Source organism: Oryzias latipes, chromosome 21, assembly GCF_002234675.1.
Source record: "Oryzias latipes chromosome 21, ASM223467v1".
Lineage (NCBI taxonomy): Eukaryota > Metazoa > Chordata > Actinopteri > Beloniformes > Adrianichthyidae > Oryzias > Oryzias latipes.
In genome coordinates this window covers 27,850,683-27,875,053 of record NC_019879.2, presented here as the reverse complement: position 1 = coordinate 27,875,053, position 24,371 = coordinate 27,850,683, and the positions used below count along the sequence as shown (strand labels likewise).

The 24,371-nt window shown below is 43.8% G+C and overlaps 1 protein-coding gene and 2 long non-coding RNA genes across 3 annotated transcripts in view; 2 read left to right on the top strand and 1 right to left on the bottom strand.

The window, feature by feature from the left end:
- LOC101169574 (contactin-associated protein-like 5) overlaps window positions 1-24,371 on the bottom strand; it is a 156,565-nt gene that overhangs the window by 63,612 nt on the left and 68,582 nt on the right. Inside the window, exons 5-11 of the mRNA XM_011489979.3 lie at window positions 23,657-23,860; window positions 23,190-23,374; window positions 21,842-21,985; window positions 15,293-15,560; window positions 12,168-12,311; window positions 11,937-12,096; window positions 1,139-1,245 (exon numbers count right to left, since the gene is read on the bottom strand). Of these exons, the coding sequence (XP_011488281.1) occupies window positions 1,139-1,245; window positions 11,937-12,096; window positions 12,168-12,311; window positions 15,293-15,560; window positions 21,842-21,985; window positions 23,190-23,374; window positions 23,657-23,860 (1,212 nt within the window). The remainder of the gene's footprint in view (window positions 1-1,138; window positions 1,246-11,936; window positions 12,097-12,167; window positions 12,312-15,292; window positions 15,561-21,841; window positions 21,986-23,189; window positions 23,375-23,656; window positions 23,861-24,371) is intronic.
- Window positions 12,182-15,302, top strand: LOC110017394. Its single transcript, XR_002292801.2, has 3 exons — window positions 12,182-12,268; window positions 13,100-13,630; window positions 15,217-15,302. It is a non-coding gene; the product is annotated as an uncharacterized LOC110017394 (long non-coding RNA).
- On the top strand, window positions 15,538-17,412 carry LOC111946706. Its single transcript, XR_002872437.1, has 3 exons — window positions 15,538-16,553; window positions 16,691-16,895; window positions 17,001-17,412. It is a non-coding gene; the product is annotated as an uncharacterized LOC111946706 (long non-coding RNA).

Below are 24,371 nucleotides of genomic sequence, written 5' to 3'. Positions count from 1 at the left end.
CTGATAATGCACACTACCAAGGCCAATAAAACGGAAACTAAACACAGCGCATCATCGGAAATACAGCATCCCCACTATGAAGCATGGTGGTGGCAGCATCATGCTGTGGGAATGTTTCTCGGCAGCAGGCCCTGGAAAGCTTGTAAAGATCGAGGGCTTAATGAATTCTGCAGAATACACTGAAATCTTTTTCGGTCTTCAGGAGAACTACGGCTTGGGAGGAGATTCATTTTCCAACAAGACAAGGATCCAAAGCAGACAGCAGAAAGCTACACAGAATGGTTTAAAAAGAAGCGGGTAAATGTTCTGGAGTGGCACAGACCTAAATCCCATGGAGAATTTCTCACTAAATACTGACTTGAAGGGGCGAATAGTTATGCAAACAATGATATGTCATTTCATATTTTTGTTTCATTGAAATTACTTTGTAGAAATCTGTTTTTACATTGACATTGAAGGTTTTTTTCTTGACAGTTTTTGTGTGAGGACAGACAAATTTCACTGACCGTGAGTGATTTGCGAAACAGCAAAAGAGTCAGCAAGGCACTGCAAAGGGGAACCCAGTTCCAGAGGGGTTATACTGGTGGGAACGAGCTCTTATAGAAATCATTTTTTCTTTTGTTTGGGACTCATAAATCCCATCATTTTTTTCTTGAGTGTCTTATTTTAACGTTAATAAGAACCACGTCATAATTTGAATAAACTGTACAGAGAAACGCGACGGACTTAATGTAAACAACAGAACTTCCTTTGGCTTCATCTGATGATGTTTGTTCTGAAACGTTTCTGCATAAACTGAGTTGAAACCTCGTCAGTCTGCCAGCGTGTGGATAACAAAAGCTGCTTCAGATGCAGCAGAGGCTCTTATCTGCCATGTTTCCCCAGGAACCACACAGCAACGTGTCAACCTGACATCGGCATTCAGCCGGAGCCGTCCTCTGAAGAGATGAAGGCCATGTCAGGAAGTGTCACCTGGAAGGGAAGCCTTTGACACACCGGGTGCCTCTGAAGCTCCCGCTTGTGTTAGTGTGCGGCGGAAAAACAACACAAAACCCCAAAAACAAAAGAAATAAGGAGCGCTAAATGTGTGAGACTCAAAGAGCTGAAGCCGCTTGAAGGCAGAAGAAGAAGCGCTTACAGGTGTGACACGTGGCTCCGGAGTATCCCGTTCCAGAGCAGTCGCAGGAGAAGGAGCTCCACGTCTGGGAACATCTGGCTCCGTGTTCACACAGGTTAGGGAGGCATCTGGGAAAAAAACAACACGTAAGTTCAGAAAAACATCGCCATGACTGCTATCACTTCAGGAAAAGACAGATGCAATAACAACAGGAGTTTTCGCTCAAATCGTTTAAAACATTTTAATCGATTCAACCCTTTAACACAGCAGCTTTTGCCTACTGCTACTCTTTAACAGTTATAGCAATTACCGGAATTACCGCAGTTAAAAGCGGCTTTGTAGAAATGCAACACTTAACCAGTGAAGTGTTTAAACAGTCATCTTAAATCAGCTGATTCCGATGCATTTTCATAATTTCCCACATTTTTCCACTTCTTTTCAGCTCTCTTAAAAGCTTTAGCTACTTTATCCGTTCATGCAGATTTATTTATTTGGCATTAGCATCCTTAATTCTCTCTTACTTGTTCTTACATTATGAAGTTTTAAGTCTTTCACAAAATGTTCAGCTTTTTTACTTTAACAGTTAAGTCAGGACAGACCAACCGGACTGATCTTTTGAGACATTTATGAATTTCTGCTGCTAAAAACGACATTTAGCCTTTTTTTGTTTAGCTTAGAAGTTAAAAAACATTTCAGCTTTTTCTGCTTCTGTCACTTTATCAGTAGTAGCTTAACAAAAAAACAGAAAAATCTTCCTTGTTGCGTTATTGGCCTGTTAATGATAATTTATCATTAAGATAGTTTGTAGTTGTATTTTGTAGTATTTTGTATTTTGAAGTTTAAATAATGAAAAAAGAAGGTAATTAAATATTAAATCCACTTATTAAATTGTAAAAAGAGAAAAAAAAAAAAGAATCAAGAAAAAGCACAAAAGCGGTCAGCCAAAAATACTGCATCCCAGCTCACCCCCCACCCCCCCCCCCCCTTCCATCTTACACAGAGAAAAACCACAGGTGAGTCAAAGTCAATTAATGTCTCCGCCCACAAACATGTGACCCACCAGCTGATTACCTACTCAATAATCAAAACATAGAAAAAATATATTTATTCACTTTTATAATAATAATTTTGGCATAATTCAGCTTTTAGATTTTTTTCTTCATTTTTCTTTAAAATGAGAAAATTCTCTAATTATCTACAAACATAAATGAGGCATAAAAAAGCAGCCAGTTTCAGATTTTTGGCTTGAATCCAGGCTGATCTGGGGATCTGAGATGGTTTGTCGCTACGCCAACATCTGTGTTGCTTTCAGCTTCTCCGTAATTATTCCCTCCACTCGTCTGCAGGCTTGGAGGTGAGGGACTTCCCTCTGTGCGCCGGTGTTGCAGCTTTCTCAGCGCACAGATGTTGATCAGGCCGTTATTAATCCCCACTGCGGCGTTCTCTGCAGGCGCTCTCGTGATGGACGCCTCGGCTGCTTCCCTTCACTGTTGTGCGGCAGACCTGCTGTGTGACAGAAGCCACGCCTCCATCTTGATCCCGGCAGCACCGGGAGGCCTCTCCGCCCTCCACCAACAGCAGCGGGCGCATTTTAAGATCAGACACAGCTCGGTGCTCGAACCTCTGGGCTGCGAAGGGGCTCGCCTGGAGAAACGTTCAGTTATTTCCTAGAAAAAACGACCCCGGTGGGCGTCTGTGAAGCCAGGCGGTGTCCTGCACCGCTGTGAGGACATGACATGAGAGACTGATTACAAGCCTGATATTAGCTGTCATTTCTCTTCCCCTGGCCTACTTAACGACCCCAGAGTCCAGCAGAAAATTAACTTTTATCAGAGCTAATCTGCTCTTCTCTCAGTCTAATTACACCTGATTTTTTTTGGCTTCTCTGCACTTAAGCACACCGTCTGCTGTGATTCCTGTAAGGGCAGCTGTGGACACAACAACAGAAAAATAGCACGGCGGTAATTAAAGCGGCGGCGGCAACCTTATCCATGTTGCGGCTGGGCTGCTGTGCTGCAGTTAATAGGTGAAAGATGAAGTGTCTGAAATTATAGATGCATGCCAGAAAGGCTGGCAATTACGGGAAACCTTAGGAGCCTCAAGGAAGGGACTATTAATCAGACGAGCGAGGGTTGAAATTTTCTGAGCCCAGATGCCGCTAATGGCCGTTCTCTGAAGGTGACGGCGTTTGGAAGGAGAGGCTTCTCATTTGGTTTTTTTTTTCCACCAAACATCAGCCGTCAGCAGAACCAGTCGTCGACCGGACAAAGATGAGGAGGAGGACAAAGGGGAGCGAGCGGCGTCCCGGTACTGAAGAACATCGGCTCGTCTCGGTTCTACGATTTTGTGCTGACCGCCGCAAAAACCCTGACAGGTCTCACAATGGAAGACAAAATAACGAGGAGGTTTTCAATTAGTCAGCTGACAAGAAAATTAATTAGCAACTCCACTGATTATCAGTTAATTACAAGAATCACACTCATTACAGAATTATGTTTTCTCATCGCTGGTTTGAAATGTGATAATTGGTTCAACTCTTAGTCTCATGGATTTCAATTTACAATTGTGGCAATTTCTACGACCAGCTCGGCAGCAAACGACAAAAACGGAAAGGTGTGTGAGCTGTCGACACATGCAGGTGAGGCTCAGGTGTCACGATTTAACATTAATCTGCTAACGACGGCTAACACTTCATGCTACTTCACAGTGAAGAGGTGGAGCTAGCATGGGGAGCTATGCTAAGCTAAAAATCCAAAATGCTGACGCCAAACACAAAACTACACAGAACAAAAATAACATTAGCATAAGATGGAAAAAAATCTAAAACAATAATGTTGTATGATGCCAACAATTCTTACTAGTGTTTTTTTCTCGTAGGAGTTACTTTTTAAAAATAACTGGCAAAAGACAAAATTCAAAAGTCCAAAGCTTACATGTTCACATTTTTCTCTCGTTTCAACTCAAAGTACAAACTTTCTTTTGAAGAAAAACAAAGTCCAGGATTACACGAAGAAAGATTTTGTTTCAAAAAGAGAAATTTAAAAAGCAAATACAAAAGACATGTCACGAAGGAGATAGATTGACAGGTTTAACAGCCAATCAAGGCACTAAAAAAACTTGTGAAACAGTGAAAGGTGAACCATGATATAGAGGGAACACTAGTTTGCTAAATACCAAGTTAGATGGTAAAAGAGCGAGTAAACCCCTTAACAATTCAAACACACAGAGATGTTAAACAGGTCAAAACATGCTAAATATAGAGCGATATGGCTTATAGGAAACAAAACAATGATTCATAAAGATGCTAGACAACTGCCTTCAAAAAGTAGGCGTAAAGCACTGAGACTTCATTGTTCTACCAACCTGCCAATCAAAAAACAGTAACGCAGAAATGTGATCTCTAATGATGTAATACACCAATATACTTTTGAAATCAGGATTATTATTTTCAAACTTAAAACATTTTGATTTGCTCCAACGCCAGCCCCCAGTGGTCATTTGAGGAACTGAATTTGAAAGAACATTTGGTTCTTTAACCCTTGTGCTATCCTATGACCCCATCCTTACATTGACGTGTTCTCCCTACCATGACAAAGGTGGATAAAGGTGGAAAGATTTCATGTAATCCATGGACACCAGTGAAGATCACAAATCATTGAAGAAAAAAGGTTCAGAGCACTGTTTAGTGGGTCTAGATCAGTGTTTTTCAACCAGTGTGCCGCGGCACACTAGTGTGCCGTGGGAGATGGTCAAGTGTGCCATGGAAAATTGCCCTCATTCACTGATCTAAAAACATTTCCCATCAGGAAATCAGCTCTTTGTTCATCCAAACAGGTCCTGATAAAACACTGAGTAGTTAGGAATATGAAAGATCATAAAATACTTTTTTCTTTGTGTTTATTTGATTCTATTAAAGACATTTTGATAAGAATGATGGTAACGCGATTTAGCTGCAGCTATAACTGTTTTCTGAAAAGTCCCGCAGCTTTTACCGTCTCCACGACTCCACCAATCATTCTTGAAGGCTTAATCACATGTCATCAGTCTGACCAATCAGAAGTGTTTAAAGTATTCACTTCCTTGTTCCAATTTAGCTCATAACTCACTCAGTTCCAACAAAAACACCAGCTAAAGCTCGTCTTTAGCGGTGTAGCTTTCCACAGCAGTGATGAAAGTCTTCCGGGAATTCCCGGAAATCCGGGTTTTTGAGCAAACCGAACGTACTTTCCGGGAAATAAAGACCTGATCTCTACGGACAAATCGCTTTCCGGATTAAAAAATGGTCTGAAATCAGCTAATTTTTGCTTTATTTTCTATATTTCTCCGCAGATCGCTTCCTCTATGGTCGTGGCCATCTCTCGTCTTCCCGGCCTAATTGACCAATGACGGGACGTTTTAGTTGCTTTCGGATGCGTCGACGGGTCTGATTGGCTCTGTCTGCACCACGTGGTCAGCGTGACTTGCTTCCCTAGAGACCAAAACTGGCGGACCCACGCTAAACTTTCACAAACACATCTGAAGAGTTTGCGATCAAATTTGTGTTAAAATAATGGCAGGCATCGTCATTATTGAGCGTGGTCACGACCTCAGTTGTGAGAAGACGATAAAAAACAAATTGAAGTGGTCTTGGCTGGAAAAAAAAGATTTTTAAGGTAGTGTAGGTCAAATACTTTTTTGTGTAAAATAATCTCAAAACCACATTTTGAAATAATTTCAATTTTAGTTTTGAGTTTCAGTTTTTATTTTGAATACATTTCTTTATCTAATTTATTTGTATTTCCTAATTACCATGATTTAGTTCAGTATAGTTGACATTAATTACAAGTATTTGATGGTTTGGACCCGCACTCCCTTAAAAAATAATGTTTACAATGTTTAGCTTAGTTTGTATGTTTGTTTTGATATTTCCCAGATTACTTAGTATTGGTGTTAAATAATTGATGTATTATGTTATAGAATTATAGTTTAAAGCAGATCCCATATTTTGATGTAATTATAGTTTGAGAAAACAGTGCAAGTGGATGTTATACATCAGTCATTTCTAAAGCAGAAATAATGTATAAATAACTGAGGTATTTTCATAGAATATCATAGTTACTGGTGTTCTTTTTGCCATTTGGGGCTTTGATGTTACTATATTTTAGTAATTGTATGTTTTGCAGCTTTAAGGAAAAGCGTAGATTGTAGGATTGTGTTACTTTGAGCAATTTTCCAAATTCTTTTTTAGGACCAGCAAGTCTTTAATGGAGAGTCAAACTAGGGGTTTGAATGACAAATCATGATGCTCCAATTAGTCTTAGTTTCTTGATTCTTTTCTTCTTTCTCTTTCGGCTTTTCCCATCAGGGGTCGCCACAGCGAATCATCCTTTTCCACCTCACTCTATCATGAACATCTTCTACCCTAACGTTAGCCAACTTAGTTTCTTGATAAAGAAGTGAATAACTAGCTGCCAGAATGCACCAGAATGCATCTAAGACCACGTATTTTTCCAAAATTTCGCTCTGTGCCCGCCATATCGCTCAAAGAAAAGTTCAGGGATTTTTTCCTTGCCTGACTTTCATCACTGCACGCCGGTATCAGACCGTGGAACAAGTGAACAAAACCATGAAGCTCAGAGACGCGAGTCTTTCTGCCGTTTTCTCGCAGGTTTTACACTACATCTCCCATGATGCATTGGCTTAAAGGGACAGCGCCTCAGCGTACAATAAGTCGTCCTTACACGTCTTGAAACCACAACGAACATACAGTTTGTATGTAACTTAACTTTTATTACATCTTTTAGAAAAAAACATCTGCAACGTCCTGCTTTTTCTGCCACAATTATCACAAAAATGCACGTCAGATTGCCGGGGGGGGGGGGGGGGGGGCTGTAGATCAAAACAGACTATGAGTTTCTGCTTTTTCTTTTTTTTGGGGATGCTGGTGTGCCGCGGGATTTTTGTCAAGGTTAAAGTGTGCCGTGGCTCAAAAAAGGTTGAAAAACACTGGTCTAGATGACCCAATCCCAACGTTACAGTGACTAGGATAGCACAAGGGTTAAGTCAAATTGGGAAAGGGGGGGCTTGAATGTTCGTTGGAGGTGCTCCCTATAGAGTCAGCACTAAAAATTATAATAAAGTGAAGGTTGGAGACCTGTCGGGTGATGCTGAGCCGTCTTTTCACACGGTGGTCATCAAACGGTAGAAGCTCTTCATTGGTGGAGGCTTCGGTCGTTATCAGAAGGAGGGATTTTAGGTCACTGAGTCTGAAGTTTTTTCAGAGAGGAAGAAGATCCAGAGACATCTGTTCACGCCCGCAAGCTATAAGAGCCAACGTGGCAGAAGACTCGTTGCCTGTGGGTACAACGCCGACTGCTGCAGGAGATCTTTGTTACCTGCAGCTATTGGACCGAGTAATCGCTGCTTTTGTTCCAGGGAGACCCCCCCCTACATAGTTCTTCTCTGTATTCCAGTGTTTTATCGTCCATTTTTGGAGGAATTGGTGCTGTAGATCTTTTTAGCAACACACAGACTTCCAGTTTTCTTCAGAATCCAGAAATAAAGCATCAAAATCCAGAAAACACATTCCAACTTTGTAAAATCTTTTCTGTAGACGTCCGGTTCTCATCTCATTCAAGAAGCTTATTGTAATTCGCTTTTTACTTGTTTTAACAAAGCTCATGAAAACTTTGTCCAAAACTCTACCGCGAGGGTTTTACCCGAATCAAGCTCACATAACTCCTCCACTGTCCTCTTTACATCCCATTGGATTCTAAAGTGGAGAAAAGCAGCTTTGTGCTTATATGCAATACTTTACAAAGTAGTGAAGTGTTAACGCAATTAACATAAATCAGCTGATTCTGTTGTGGAGAAAAGCCGCCTTTCTTTGTGACAGAATCAGCTGATATACATTAATACACTAAATTACTAAAGGATTGGCTCAACCATTCAAATGATCAGAATCGGGTGTCCTAATCACTTAGCCTGGCCACAGGTGTATAGAATGAAGCACTCAGGCATGCATACTGTCTTTACAAACATTAGTGAAAGAATGGGCCGCCCCCAGGAGATCAGTGAATTCCAGCGTGGAACTGTCACAGGATGCCACCTGTGCAACAAATCTAGTGGTGACATTTCCTCAATATTCCATAGTCAGCTTTCAGCTCTATCAGAGCAAAGTGGAAGTGTTTGGGAAAAACAGCAACTCAGCCATGAAGTGGTAGACCACGTAAACTGATGGAGAAGGGTCAGCGGATCCAGAAGCGCATAGTTCAAAAAGGTCACAGACTTTCTGCAGTCAATGGCTACAGAGCTTCAAACTTCATTTGACCTTCATATTAGCCCAAGTCCAGCACGCAGAGAGCTTCATGGAATGGGTTTCTATGGCTGAGCAGCTGCATCCAAGCCACACATCACCAAGTGCAATGCAAAGCGTTAGATTCAGTGGAGTAAAGGACGCCGCCACTGCACACTAGAGTGGGGAGACGCCTTCTCTGGAGTGATGAATCACGCTTTTTCATCTGGCAATCTGATGGACGAGTCTGGGTTTGGAGGTTGCCAGGATAACGGTACATTTGGGACTGATTTGTGCCAAGAGTGACATTATGGTATGGGATTGTTTTTCAGGCCCCTTAAATTCAGTGAAAGGGGCCTTTCACAGGATACCAAAACATTTTGGACAATTCCATGCTCCAACCTTGTGGGAACAGTTTGGAGCGGCCCCTTCCTCTTCCAACATGACTGTGCACCAGAGCACAAAGCGAGGTCCATGAAGACATGGACACAGAGTCTGGTGTGGATGAACTGGACTGGCCTGCACAGAGTCCTGACCTGAACCCCATTGAACACCTTTGGGATGAATTAGAATGGTGACGGAGGGACAGACCTTCTCCACCAACATCAGTGTGTGACCTCTCCAACGTGCTTTTGCAAATATGGTCCAAGCTTCCTATAAACTCACTCCTAAACCTTGTGGACAGCCTTCCTAGAAGAGTTGAAGCTGTTATTCTAAGTTTTTTTTTAAGGTTTTCACCCTATCATGTTCATTTAATATCAGAGAACTACCTGCCAAAATAAACGCAAAGGCAAAGCAGAGTATACGAGTGATTGAGTTGATTCCATGTCCTTCGGAAAACATGGTCTATTGAGTCGAACAGGAGCTGGGGGAGACCAAAAGACTCAACCCCAGAGTGTATGTTTGGTTAATCTTCAATCTGCTACTTTTTTCTGATAATTGGTTGAATGCTGTATAGCATTCAACCCTTTGTTTTCCTCTTACGCTATCTTCCGCCGTTTTTCGGCACTTAACTCCTACAATTTTCAACCTATTTTAACCATTCAACTATTAAACTGTTCAGCTCTTTCAGCTTATTACTGCTATGACTTTTGGTTTTTCAAATCCTTGAACTTTTTAAGATATTCCAGGATTTTCCATGATTTTTTCTCCATTGAAATACATGAAGAATTTTTCGTGCAGAAGTTCACAGTTAAACTTCTTCTACAATTTTTCACCTATTTTAACCATTCAACTATTAAAATGTTCAGCTCTTTCATCTTATTCCAGCTATGACATTTTGTCCTTCAAATCCTTGAACTTTTCCAGATATTCCCGGTTATTCCCGGATTTTCAATATTTTTGCTCCATTGGCCACACCTTTGCTTCTTTAAACAATTGTAACTTTAACATTCTTTTGGCTAGAGACACCGTTCAAACATTGAAATGTTCACAAGGTTTTGGACTTAAATATAAGACTCAAAATTATTATGGGATGGCAACACCACCTACAGTTTGGCGGCCATTTTTTGCCAAAATGTGAGGCAATTTTAAACTTCTTCAAACTTTCACCTATTTCAATCATTCTACTATTTCAGTGTTCAACTCCTTCAGCTTATTCCTTTCGGCTATTACTTTTGGTCCTTCAAATCTTTGAACTTTTCAAGATATTACAGGATTTTCCAAGATTTTCGCTCCATTTAAATACATTGAGAATCCTTGAAAACCTTTGGTTCTTTCAACCATTGTAACTTCAACATGCCTTTAGCTAGAGATACCGTTCAAACGTTAAATTGATCACAAGGCTTTGTACTATAAAATAGGTTTAGAAATCATTATGGGATGTCGACACAACCTACTGTTTGGTGGCCATTTTTTGACCAAATCTGAAGCAAATATTGCATTTAACTTCATCCATGGCTGGAACTGAACATATTGAAATTCACTGGATCTGGACTTATAAGGAATGTGGGCGTGGTTAGCAAACAAACTTCGTTGCTATGGACGTCCAAAGGTTTACTTTTTCTGATTTGTCTGAAACTGACGTCGATTGGTTCGTCATCCCCAGGCGACCTAAACATAAAATGGTTGCTATGGAGATAGAATTAATAGAAAAGCCGCCATTTTGAAAAAAGTGGATTTTCTATCAACTTAGACATGTAGCTTTTACCAATATGATACTCTCAAACAATGTGTTTTTTTGAGTCGGTTGATGATGCTGATTCCAATGCTAGCACTTTTAGCCATTTTAGCAACATCTTCAAATTTTCAACAGTTCAGCCATTTTTTCAACAATTTCAGCTTCAATGCTTAACTCCTTCTACAAATTTTGACCTATTTTAGACATTCTACTATTACAATGTTCACCTTTTTCAGCTTATTCCTACTAGGACTTTGATCATTTAACTTTTCAAGGTTTTTCCAGTACAGTTCAGACATTTCTTCAGCAAATTTAGCTTTCATTCAGCAGTACAGCATTCAACCCTGCATTTTCTTCTGGAAATGCAGCTCCTTCTAGTTCAAAATAAAATCCATCATTTAAATGAGAAAACTCACATCTCAAACCTGCTGAAAGCACAGCGGTGGAGGGCTGATGATGTGGGCTGGCGGGGAATAAAACCTCTGTTTCTAAAAGCTATTTCGGGCTAAACTTGGTCTTCAGGAAGTGGTGGAGCTGAGAGAGCAATGCTGAAACCTGAAAGTACATTTCAATACAGAAAGGTTGCCGCCGCTGGAAACGGCGAGCACGCGTTTTTACCTCAGCTCAACTCATTTGTGGCCCATTATTAGGCTGTACCATGGAGGACAGAAGCAGTTTCTCTTTCAGCACCAGTATTTTTATGTCCAAAGCGTGTTTCATGCCTCCCCAGGCTGAGGCTGTTCAGGCCACGCCCACCGCTGCTCCGACAGAAACCGTCACACCGCATTTGTACGCTGCACTTCAACAGTCACGGTGGAAACTTCCTTTCTTCGGATCCCTCGGGCCACCGGGGCAAAGCGGGAGTCACTGAGAGGAGCCCCCCCCCCCTTCCACCTATTCATCTGATGTGACCAAAGAACAGCAAAGCCAAGTCTGCCTTCGCCTGGGAAAAGAAAACGTCCTCCATCATTCTGTCCTTTCCTACGGTGCCTCCCTCCCTCGCCGTCGTGTTTGTTTTTCCTCCAGCTGAGAACAATCTGGATTCGGAGCAGACGCCAGAGTCTGACAAAGGAGGGCTTCTCCCCCGGGGAAAAACACGAGGGAAGTGGAAGTTTTCACAAACGTTCAGGGGCTCCCCCAGGTCCGCCGGGTCCCACGGCTGCGGCGGATAATGAGGAGGAGCGTGGGGCGGGAGGAGGCGCCTCATTAGCATGGTCCTCCGCTGGAAAAGGTACAGCAGAACCTCCGCCACGCTTTAATTGGACGGTTCGATCGTCTCGTTTGTCAGCGACTCTCTGACGAACGTGGTGGGGGTGGGGGTGGGGTGCAGCAGTGGCATCAGGCCGCCGGCCTGGATCGGCTCTGACATTCAAGTTTAGATTCTTCACGGCTGATTTCTGCCAGAACTGAAGCTCAAACCAGCTCACCTGTCTTTGATGTTGCAGATGTCAAACTGCAGCTCGTTAAAATTTCCCAGCAACCCTTGCTGCACAAGGCTGAGGCTCTGCGGCTGGTTGTCGATGAAGATGAGCTGCATGCACCCCCGGAAGGCCGGGGTCTCCAGCCGGCAGTCTTTGGGAGGACAGCCTGCACACAGACAGAGGTCAGCGTCTGCGCTCGCAGACGGCGGCGAGGAAAACGAAGGCGGCGGTTCTTACCTCCAAAGAAGAAGCTGCCTCGCACTTTCACCGGCTTCCAAAGCTCAATGTTGGAGGGGGGGTCGCCGTCCACGCTCAGAGAGAGCTGCAGGTTCTTGCAGGTGAGACTGAGCGAGTGCCACAGCCCGTCATTGACCTTGCGACCTGCAAACCACAAGAAGACTCGCTTTGATCAGCAGCTGTTTGATCAGAATCCATGTTTGATGAAAAAAGAAAACTTTCTTAAAAAAAGCTGAAAAAAATGTACATCCTGATGGTAAACCACCATTTTAGCCTTTACATCCCAAACAAGCCCTTGTGCTATCTTGCGGGGTCAAGACGACCCCACTCCCAACGTTAGGCACGTAAACATTGGGAGTGGGGTCATCTGGACCCCACAAGGTAGCACAAAGGCTAGGGGTGTGTGGGATACTTAGGTGGCGATCGGATTCGATTTACAAATCAAGCTCAACGGTCTGCAGTGAGAACCATGACACACATTCACACACACACACTGATGTAGACATGGAGTTGTCCGATCAGTGGCTGACCACTCTACCTCTGCGCCGCCCCAGCTGTAAAGTAAAATCCTCTGAATGGTGGTGAGATGGTTTTATTTTAAAGACTGGTTTTATAGACCATAGAGTCAAAGTGACTTTCGTGAGTTTATAATTATTTCATGGATTTCTCCGTCTGTCGTTCCCTTTTCCTGTTTTCTGCGGAGCCTCAACGTGTCACGTGGTTTAAGAAATGCAAACATTGAGCTATAAGGGAAACCTTTGTTGCACAAAATGCCTTCGCTGTTTTTTTTATTTATATCAAGATATAAGCAAACACTACGGGTTGCCATGGAGACGGTTGGTTCAACCTGAATGTGTCATGTGGACCAACTTAGCCAAACATAGAACCGGTTGTTGACGCTCATGTGAGTTTCTCTTTTTAACCCCCTACAGCTCACACAAGTGGGATTCTGGTTGAACAGAAGACCCGCCCACCCGAGCCAGATCCTGGTTCGGATGAACCGTAGAGGCCAACCTGTGTTCTGGTGGAGCTCGTGAGCTCGATTCCTGCCGGTTCGTGATGGCTTTACATAAGCGGAACGGCACAGACGAACTGTTTGACTTTAGGAGAGCATCTCCAGCTCTGAAGAGCCTTCAAATGGAACCAGAAGCGCTGTTCCTCCGCAGCTCCCTTGGAGAACGCAGGTGCTTACCGCTGCTCATCTATGTGGCGCCGCAGCGACGAAAGGCCAAAAGGACGTTAAAAAAAGGTAAAAAAAGAGCGGCGAGGACCAGGAACCTCCGCTGCCTTCTGAGAGGGGCACTTGTGAGGCTGCACGCTCTCCCACTTCTCCATCAAACTCCAGCCGTGCGACCGCTTCATCACCTGAAACGGAGCTGAAGGGCGCCCCAGAGGCTCCGGCGTCTCCGCCTGCTTTGGCCTCGGGGCCGCCGTCAGAGGTGAGCAGGAAGAGGCGGAGCAAGGTGAGAAAAAAATCTCTCACATCCTTCCTGCTGCATCGAAAATTTCACAGCTCCGTTCCCACCGATAATGTGACACCTCTCTTCACATCACGCTTGCATTTCCACTTAAGGCAACCCTGACGGCGCCGCCGCCGCCCCCCCACGGCCCGCCGTTTGGCACCGCGGGAAGCAGATTTATCAGCGGCGAGTCCGGTTTTCTCAGTTTGCGTCTCACAGCTTGCTTGTGTTTCAGAGCATCCATCACAGAGACGCCTCCAGCTGCTGCCAGCCCCCCCCCCCTCCTCACAGCGTCGATATCCTGCTGTAATTAAGGAACCGGCCCCCCCACCAGGGAGGCACGTTCGCTCCGGATCAGCGCCGATCTCAGGGATTGCTCTCCGTCTGTTTGATATGATAATGCGTCTCCCCACCGCCTGAATTTGCAACCGAGATGCTATCGGAGCTTCAGCTCGATAATGAATTCAGCTGTGACCTCCAAGAGTCCCCCCCCCAGAAAGACGCTGGACAAATGATTTCCATCAACCGGCGTCAGATTACAGCAGAACCGAATCCATTCTGGAATCTGCTTTGATCCGATTAAAGCCAAACTTCTGTGTTTCTCTTTATTTGAAAGCTTCCTGACGACCAGAACCTGAACCCATCAAACTGGATGGGACGCTCGCGGACAGAACTTCCACGGACTGAACACTAAATGTTAAGAAGTCCTCTGAAAGGAAGTCTGGACTGTTCTGGATTTAACCAAACACACTAGAGGCGAAACAACTTTATTCCTTTTATTTGTATCTGTTTTTTTATTTACTTCTTCTGTAAATTCAGTGATCCTGACAGTTCTTAAAAACACACTCCGATAAAAATCGTGGTCTTGTGCCGTTTTTCTGATGAAGCAAAATAGGCTAAAATAGCGTTTCTGAGTATTTCTTTATTTTTTAATAATTTTGAATCAGGATCAGATCAAAAAACACAGCAGTAGTGACGCAGAAAATACGCCGGGCGGGCCGCCACAAATGTTAGGTGGGCTGTTAGCTAGTGGGACAGCATGTAAACAGAGAGCTCTCAGCAACAGGGGAAGGGAAGAGGGGTGGGGTTGCCGCCCACAACTCGGAGGTGAATTTCTAATGAACTGCTGCACCTCTGCAGAAACTACGTCCTAGAGACAGTTTTGTTTGCTTTGGCTAAAAACGACATCAACGCTTTGAAAAGAGGATGGGAGAGGGACTTTAAAGTCTGTGACAGAACTTTCTTTGCATACAAATTTGAACTCAGTTTGGATCTTTGTTCTGCTGCAAAACAATGAAACCGGCATCCGATGGAGCCTCAAACCATCACACTACCACCACCTGTCTGACTGGTGCTCTGATGTTCAGAAATGTTATCAGTCTGACTCCACACGTAATCCGTCCGGTCGGTTCCAGATCTGCTTCATGTCTGGTCGATGGATCTCACTGAAGATTTCTAGAGACTCAAAGCTGCAGAAATTTCCGATCTTCATCTGCAGCCAGATGACTTTTGTTTACGTTTTTATTCCTACTTAATATACATTTTTAGCGTTTATTTCATATGTTGAATTATTTTTCTTTTTAAAACAGAGATGTTTGTAGACCTGAAAACGACTCCACATCCTTTATTCAGAGGAAGAGCAGAGTGGAGCTTGTTGGAACTCACCGGCAGTGACCTCGGTCCTCTGGCCCCCGGCGCCGTGGAGGGTGAGGAGCAGCCAGCTGTTGCTGATCTGCATCTCCAGTTTCTGTGGGCTGGGGTCGAGCTGCACCGAGAGCAGAAGCCCGTCTGGGTTCCAGGTCCTGAACTGGAAGCGAACGGAGAAGTCCCCCGCGGCGGGGGCGTGTGACGGGAGTGTCAGGAAGCTGCTGCCGGCGCTCAGAAAGGTGCACGCCACCAGCTGGGGCTGTGAACACGAGAAGGTCACATTGCCCTGGAGGGGAGCAGGAGGAAAAAAAAAAGAAGAGCATAAATAAAATAAAAAAACAAAAATATTCACGCGCAGTTTTAGCGTCCTGTCAGGAGAGGACGCTCTCGCGGGAATTCCCCCGCGGTGCGTCTGCAAATGTCATGACAGCCGACGGTTAGAGCGGCGTGACCTTATTCCAACCGCACCAGAAATATTAATGAGGCGGAGTACCTGTCACACGCAGCAGCAGCCTGTATGAGCAGAGAAATTCATGAAATTTATGTACCAACGCTGCAACATCGCAGAGCACAAAAATAAAAAATTTATTTAGTTCCACAGCGACCCGCCCCGAGGGCCACAGCCTGGCGGGGTGTGGGTCCGAAAGAAAGACTGTTCTACACAAGTGGTGGACTCTACCGGTCAAAGGTCATGAGCTTTTTTTCATCGGTTTGACTTTTATTATCGGCTGCCCCTCATCTCCCCCATTTTAACCCCTCATCCCCCATCTCTAACATCCCACTCTCTCTCTCTCTCTTCTTTTCTTCCGTCCGTTCTAACATGGAATGCATCCAAATATACTTTTCAGAAATAAAGCTTAGCCTCAAATACAAAAGGGGTTTATACAAATATACTCCGAGTATAAACCCGTAATGCAACAGTAAAATCTGTTCAACCCAAGAGGCCTTCAGCTCTGATCGGTTTACTCATCTGTTGGAGAAATAAATAAAAAAGCTGAATTCTGTCATCTGGGCGCCTCATTGGTGGAAGGTTGGCTCACAGTGACGCATCAAATGTCTGCTTAATGCTGTTCATACAATGAAAGCACACCTGGAGCCGGCTGATCCACGGATGTATGCAGGTCAGAAGGATTTATGGAGTTTATGCAACAAACCTCTGTACCTATTTATGCAGCAGTTTTCCGCTCCACTGTGTTATGTTTATTCCTTACAGAAATTCAACTCAACCTCTGAGCAGCAGCCCCTGTCATAATGGGTCCCCACATTATGACATCACAAAGTGAGTCCGCCCCAGGCTAACACACACTTTGCAGAGGTAGCGGTGATCAGCAAAACGCTTTCCTTTTATGTGCACGCTATGCACATCCGTCTTTGTAAAGGTTCGGATGTTGTTTTGTTTTCGTGGACGAAACACAGACACGCAGCAGAGGCCGGCTCAAGGTTGACGTCATAAAAAGGTGCGACACTCACAAGGAGAGAAAGGCGGAGCCTCAGAGATCGAGTCGTCTTGCTTACGGATAGAAAAAGGATGAATTTAGTTTAAAAGGCCAAAGAAAAGCGTGAGACCCTTTAGGGTTTGCTTTGGTAACAAACCTCGTCCAAGCAGAGCCAAGTTTTAGCTGTGAGTAACTTTGTGTTTAGACGTTGGATCCTTATCATTTTCAAGTTATCACACAAAACATATAGATAAATGTAAACCTATAAATCCATTTTCTAATCCCACTAGGTCATGTTTTGGGGTCAAAGGGTCACTGGAGTCTATGCAGCCTCTGTTCAGGTGAATGCAAACATTCCAGCTGTTTGGCTCAGTCCTCACTGCAGAATATATGTTTGGAGGCTGTAGAGTTAACTCCAAAGAATTGGATTTTAAACCAGCTTTCCAGGGCTCAAATGTCACTAAATGACAGCCAGCACCACCTCCTCCCTCCACGTCCCCAGGACCACCTTAAATCACGGAATGATGTGTAAAAGTTTGGAGACGGTTCCCACCTGTATCTCCTTTGAACAAAGTAAGTCCAATTCCCTCACTGCTTAGTGCACCATGTAGTGCATTCGCCATTTTGTTGGTAATCTGCAATTTCAAATTTCAGTGCCCTGGAAATTTCCCAGAAGTCTCGGTGAGCATCGATGCTCACTAGATTGGCAAATATAGACCACAATGCAATGTGTTTGAACAGTTTTTGTATAAAGTAATGTACTATTTTTTTATAACCCTTGTGCTATCTTGTGGGGTCCAGATGACCCCACTCCCAATGTTAGCGTGCCTTTTTAGGATAAACCATCTTTGATAATATTAATGACGTCATACTTGCTGTTTAAGATAAATTACAGAAGAGTACTGAGGATGGTGTCTGATGTGCTTTTACCATCCGGGGCAGTAAATATTCCCGTGCTATATCGCTTTTATTCGTTAGGGAGTAAGGAGGGAATTCGGACACAGTCATGATTACTCTTTAATGTACGGCCGCCATCTTTGGGAGGCGGGAACAGGAACAGCAATCAAGTAACAACACATTTCTGATCAAATCTGATTGAAAAGTCTGCTTCTCGGCCGCTGCAGCGACCAGATGATTGGCAGAGGATGGATGGATGGATGATGGCCTAAAACAAACCTCATGACTGAAATTCAAGAGGTGGCTGGGTCCCAATTCACACTTTGACCCCTAACTACTAAAAGAACTATGTAGTGCCCTGAAACTTAAAAGCAACTCTAACTCCACGCTCACTACTTTTTTGTTGTCGTTCTTTTTAAACGGCGGATATGACATCATCAATTTCACAAAGTTAAAATCTAATTCAAATGAGCGTTTTGCGACGATTATTATGAGTCCACCGTCTTCTGAAGACAAAAACGTTGATGGTTTATCAAAAAAAAATACATTTTTTTTGAAAAAAAAAAACAAACATTTTTTTGGATAGAAATTGTTCCGACGCAATGCATTGTGGTCTATATTCGCCAATCTAGTGAGAATCGATGCACACTGGTTTTTCACAGAGTCTTCTGGGAAACCTCTAGGGCACTCGATTTTGGAATTGTGGATTCAGACGGGACTAGAAAATGGCTAGCGCTCTAGATAGGAGTGAAAGAATTCAGAAAGAAGCGATGCGTTTGCAAAAATGACCACATTTTGAGAGGATGGCGGCGTTCTCAAAAGCCAAGCAACAAGATCCCATCCTGAGGTTTTTAACCCCCTGATGTGGTAAAAACATTTGTACCCATTTTGCTGACAGTAGGTACAAATATTTGAAATAACTTATGTGCCTCATAGACAGACTTTAGTCAATTTCAAATGTATTTGCGTTGCCATGGAGACATGAGTTTTATAGAATAATGTTTTCTACACGTCTGGAATTTAGAAGATTCGTTTTTGGATGGGGGTCAAATTTTTCTTTTTTTTCAGAGAAAAAAAGCCAAACCACGATAATGAAATATTCTTTTGTTTAGGGACAAAACCAGGACAGAAAAGATGATTGAAGGAATTGTGTGACATTTATTATATAATGTCTGCCTGTAACACGTGAGGGCCGGACTTACAAGTGAAACCTGTTCAGGACATCGTTTCTCTGTAATGGATGAAGTCCACACAGGTCAGGGACAGTCCACTTGGGAAATCACAGAATCCCTCAAACTGCATTCAGATTTAATCCTTAATTTGTGTTCTGAGCCCAAACATTCATGACTTTAGACCACTTTGATGTCTTTCCCTCCCATCAGGCCATGGGAGAACGTCCCATTGAAATTCCATTACAGCGCCCATCATTCCCACTGGAGCGTCTGCTGCTGTCACAGAAGGCAGCAGGCACCACAGATGACGGGTAGGGGCTGACTCCAGGTCTATCATATTATTGTGGGGGCTTATTAACTGGACCATTTTTATCACATTTTTAAGAGTTTAAAGTCTTGGGAGGGGAGTTTGATGGCCTTCAAAGTGGCCGTCAACTTCCGAAGTGGTTTCGCCAAACATGGCAACGTTTGGCAATTAACGCGCTTCTACCATGGTGACTTACAAAAGAAATAAATATTCAATCAGTTCTTGGTACTTTATTCTTGTTCTTTCTTCGGTTTAGATCGCTTTTTTCACAAATAGTTGACTATTTCTTTCGTTGTGGGTCAAGTTACCGTCAATGCACCGTTTAACCGGCGCCGACCTGGAATGCAGCGGCAAAGAAAAGCAATATATATGCTGATGATCACGATGTGTTACATAAAGCATCTGTTCAGACAGAAAGTTAAGAAGAGTTAAACTATGTGACTGGAACTTCTTTTTAGGTGTGGATGATCACTTTTTAACCCCTGTGCTATCTTGTGGGGTCAAAATGACCCCACCCTTACATTGACATGTTCTCCCTACCATGACAAAGGTGGATAAAGGTGGAAAGATTTCATGTAATCCATGGACACCAGTGAAGATCACAAATCATTGAAGAAAAAAGGTTCAGCGCACTGTCTAGTGGGTCTAGATGACCCCACTCCCAACGTCAGAGTGCCTAGGATAGCACAAGGGTTAATCCACACCCAGCAGCCGTTCAGAATTGATTAATCACCCAGACCATGGTATAATATATCAAAATGGTTTTATCTCTAGATTCCACCTTAAATATGATGGCGGTGACTAACTAGACTGTGGCAGATCAGGATAACCGCCATCAAAGTAGCAACATTTTTATCTGGAAAGGGCTTTGAAAGGAAGTTGCTCAAACAAGTTTGGTTAAAGGTTGGTGCCACGGCCGCAGGGACCGTAGAGGTTTTTGTGAAGACCCGCCTTTTTAAAGTCACATGACTACTGTAATGGTTTAGTTTGATCTTTTCTATTGATTTTTTTCCCCCCTATTAAAAACATTTTACAGTTATTCTACATACATGAATATTTTTTTAATATATTCATTTTAGTATCATTAATATTCACATTTTTAAGGTTTATGCATCCCCCATTTTTCTGGGGAGCCACCGGCTGTTGCTGTGGTTTTCATTGTGGTCTAATAGCGGCGGGGGGGGGGGGGGGGGGGGGGGGGGGGGGCTGTGTTGGGCGGGGCCCTGCATTAACTGGATCCCCGTTTCTTTTCCCAGCCAGACAGTTTCTTTCCAGCTGCAGCTCTTCAGTCTTTGTTACGTTTTAATATAAGGCACAGGTGTCAAACTCCAGTTTTGCATATTTTCTAACCAACCTGCCATTAAAGCTCCTTATTGGTGGAAAACACCTGATCCAGGTAATCAACAGTCAGGATTTCTGAAAAACCAGTCTGACACCCCTGATATAAGGGTTCTAGTGGGGGAACTGGGCGGGTGGAGGGAGTGTTTTTATTTTAATCACATAATTTTTTACGAGCATTTTATTTTATGTAAAAAGCAGTTGAATAAAGTTTGACATTCAAAGTTTAAAGTAAAAAAAAAAAGTACTGACCAGGGTTTTGTCTGAATTCCTTAATATTCACTACATAGTGCACTTTATAGTGCGTTGGCCGTTTTCTAGTGCTGTCCGAATCTCCGATTCCAAAATCCATCGATGCTCGAATATAGACCACAATGCATTGCGCCTGAACATTTTTTGCCCCCCCCCCCAAAAAAAAAGTATTAATTTTTTTTTTTTAATAAACCAGTAACGTTTTTATCTTCAGAGGAAAGTGGATTCAAAAATAATTGCTGCAATACGCTCACATTAATTCGATTTTAACTTTGTTAAATAGTAGTGAGCGTGGTGCTAGAATTGCTTTTAAAATCCGGAGGACTACATAGAGCCGCACTGTCTAGTTTTTTAGGAGTTAGGGTGGATCTCTGATTGAGGCTCTGCAGCTCATTTAGGGAAACTGAAAACCCTCTGAAGCTGTTGTGGGATGTTTGGGAATAAAGTCTATATTTTAGTTAAAATACCTTTTAAAACAAATTATTGAAAGGAAACCACGATATTTTTTCTCTGCATCAGGTCTGAAGCTGAATATCTGACCTGTAACACAAATACTAGATTATCATTTCAGCGCCTTCCACGATCTGTCCTCCAGTGGGTGACCTGAAGGGGCCCCAGAGGCCGTTTGGCCCCTCGAAAGGCTTCCGCTTCAATCTGGAAGTTTCTCCTCAGACTGTGAGGATGCAGAGCAGACGTCACAGGAGCAGCAGTGGGCAGGTAGGAGCTTCACCTCCACCGTTTTCCCTTCCAAACGCTTCTGAAGCGGCATTATGCAACCGCACTTCACATGAGAGCGCGGTTACCAAATTAAACTGTTACTGTAATAGTTGCATTCCCCCCCCCCCCCCTCCCTGCGGTTCAATCGCCCACTTCCTCCTCCTCGCCCACTCCTGCGCTCAGCCTCTCTGATTCGGTTCCATCGTTCTCGCCGCTCTGAGAGGAGCTGCTTCACATTTCTGAGCCGTTAGAGGAAGCACATGTTCCTTTAACGCCCTCATCCTGAACGGGCAGCAGCTCGCCATTTCCTAACCCTTTGCTATCCTGTGGGGTCAAGATGACCCCACTCTCAATGTTAACGTGCCTCCAAGGCACGTTAACGTTAATGGGGTCATCTGGACCCCACAGGATAGCAAAGGCCTAAAAGTCGGACGGGCGTCAGACTCACCACGCTGTGGATCTGCGGCTTGCGCCTCTTGGCCAGGTCGATGATGTTGATGCCGTTGTAGTAGAGGTTCTCCATGCAGCCGTGGAAGTTCTTCCTCAGGAAGGTGCCGGGTTTTCCAGGCAGAGGGATCCCGCCGAAACTCAGCTGTGATGAAGGAAAACACAAGACGTGGCTTCAGGAACCGGCTGGAGTCTCATCCGCCAAACCTGGGATTCGCTTTTCCCAAAAAACCATCGGCAACATTTTTCTCACTCGGAAGGTTTTGGTTTTTTTTTCCCCCAAACTCAAAGCAACAGGTTTCACATGTGAGGCTTCAAATGCAACTGCAGGGAGAACTTCAGGGAGTTCATGACGGATGGAGGAGAACTTGCTGCAGGACGTCTTGATTGATGTTGCAGCTTTCCATTTTCATTTCCAGTTTGGCAGATGACCGTGTCTGGAAACTTTCACAAGTTTTAGCAAAGCAGACGAAAAGAAATGACAGAGAAACAGAAGAATTTAGTCAGAAAATGAGCTAAAAGAAACGCTTCTTTCCTCGTCTGTCTCCATATTTGCTTTCTTTAATTCGGCGTGTTTATCCGGAAATCCCTCCTCTGGTTTAATGTTGACAATAGCAGCTCTGCAGTTTGTTCTGCAGCTCAAAGCTCAGCAGACGTTCCTCAGTGTCTCCCACTGACGCCTCATTAGCATTTGGAACAGGGAACATACATCACTTATGCTGGTTTTTGAACTCGTTTCTGGATCATTCAGGAATTTAAGGCTTTTTTGAGTTAAAGGTCACGTTCATCCCGTCTGCTGATGGGGTCACTAGCGGCGTTGCCATCACACATACGGGCAAAAATTCATCAAAATTCTAGAAATGTCGAGAAAAAGAAACACAATTTTGCATTTAATCATAACTAGACGAATACACACAAACCAATTCATGCAATAAGTCACTCAAAAACGTGGATGTGCACAAGATTTTGATTGACAGCAGATGCATTCACACTAGCGCTCATCATCATCGATCAAAGGAGACGTCGGCGTCTATCGTGAACGCAGCTTTACAGGTAATGTGCAGACGCTAACGTGTGTAGCGTGTTTTCCAATGACTGAACACTGTTTAGTCTGTGCATCTTTTATGTGATATAAGTTTAAATCATTCATTGACATAGTGCAGAAATAACAGTTTAAGTAACAGTTGGCTGAAGGAGATAATTGTTAAACATTCAAAACTTGCTTTTGTGTTTTAAAATCCAGCGTCATGGCGATGGCTGCTGGTTTGAGCGTTTTGCTGTGTTTGCAGCAGTAAAAGTCTCTTTACGGCAGCTCGGGCGTTTGCCCCCCGTCCCCCCCATCCCCTCACCTCGTAGTCCACCTCCAGCGAGTGCCCCTCCCCGGCGGTGTGGAAGTGCTGCGTGTGCGAGTCCACGGTCAGGTTGACCTGCTTGTTGAAGCGCTCGATGTGGACGGAATGCCAGTGCTGGTCGTCCAGCAGGCTGCCGGCGCTCACGGCCGCGCGGCGGCTGCCGAACCTCGGCCTGCTGTCGTCTGCAAACACACACGCACACACACACACGCACACACCCGTCATCCTTCACGCCTCTGAGGAGAAACCTTCTGGGCTTCTGTTGTCAGATTTAGCAATTTGACCAAATAACTTTGTCTGGGAATGAAATGTCAACTCAATCATGGAGGCTTCCTCCAAAAGTACAGCTCTCATATCCTCTCAATCGCTGCCAATCTGGGGTTCAATCTCAGCCGATGATTCCCACGATGACCACGGAGGACAGCAGCTGATTCTGCAGAGGGATAGAGAGGAAGCCCCCTCACCTAGATTGAGGTAGAGGTCCAGCCTGCCTCGGTGCAGCTCCAGGGTGATGTAATCTCCTCTCTGGCCCTCGCCGTGCAGCAGGACGCCCTCGGCCTGGTGGCTCTTGAAGCGCAGAGAAATCACGTCCTTCACCGTGGAAATGGACTTCTGGTAGAACCGATACAGCAGGGAGCTTCTGCCGTCAAAGTCCGCCACGTACGACTCTGCGGGGAAATCACAGCGCATGAGGAACCGAGGAGAACCGGCCGCTCAGGAACGCCAAAGGAAACCGCTTTTCATTCCGTTCCTCTCCTGTTTTCAACAAACCTTCAGGGACTGGACGCCATTTTTCTGTTTGATGAACCTCCAGTTCATAAGCAGTGAGACGCGTTTGAAGAGATTCTGAAAATTTGAATCCTTTATTAGGAAAAAAAGGAAAATAATTTACATCTGAGTGTTTGGTCATTTAGCAGCCTTGACGGTGGAATCTGACAACCAAACATTTGAAGTTTGTAAAAGAAATCCCTATATTTTTAAATTAGGGTCCATTTTTATTTAGATAACACTATTTTAAATCAAATTTTTAAATTAATTCTATGTAAAAATATGCATTGATATATATTTATTTTTTGTCTAAAGCAAATTGTTAGTAAAAAACTAAACATTGATATGATTCAAACTGGAAAAAATGAGGAAAGTTTTATGAAAATTAAAACAAAACAGAAAATATGTTGT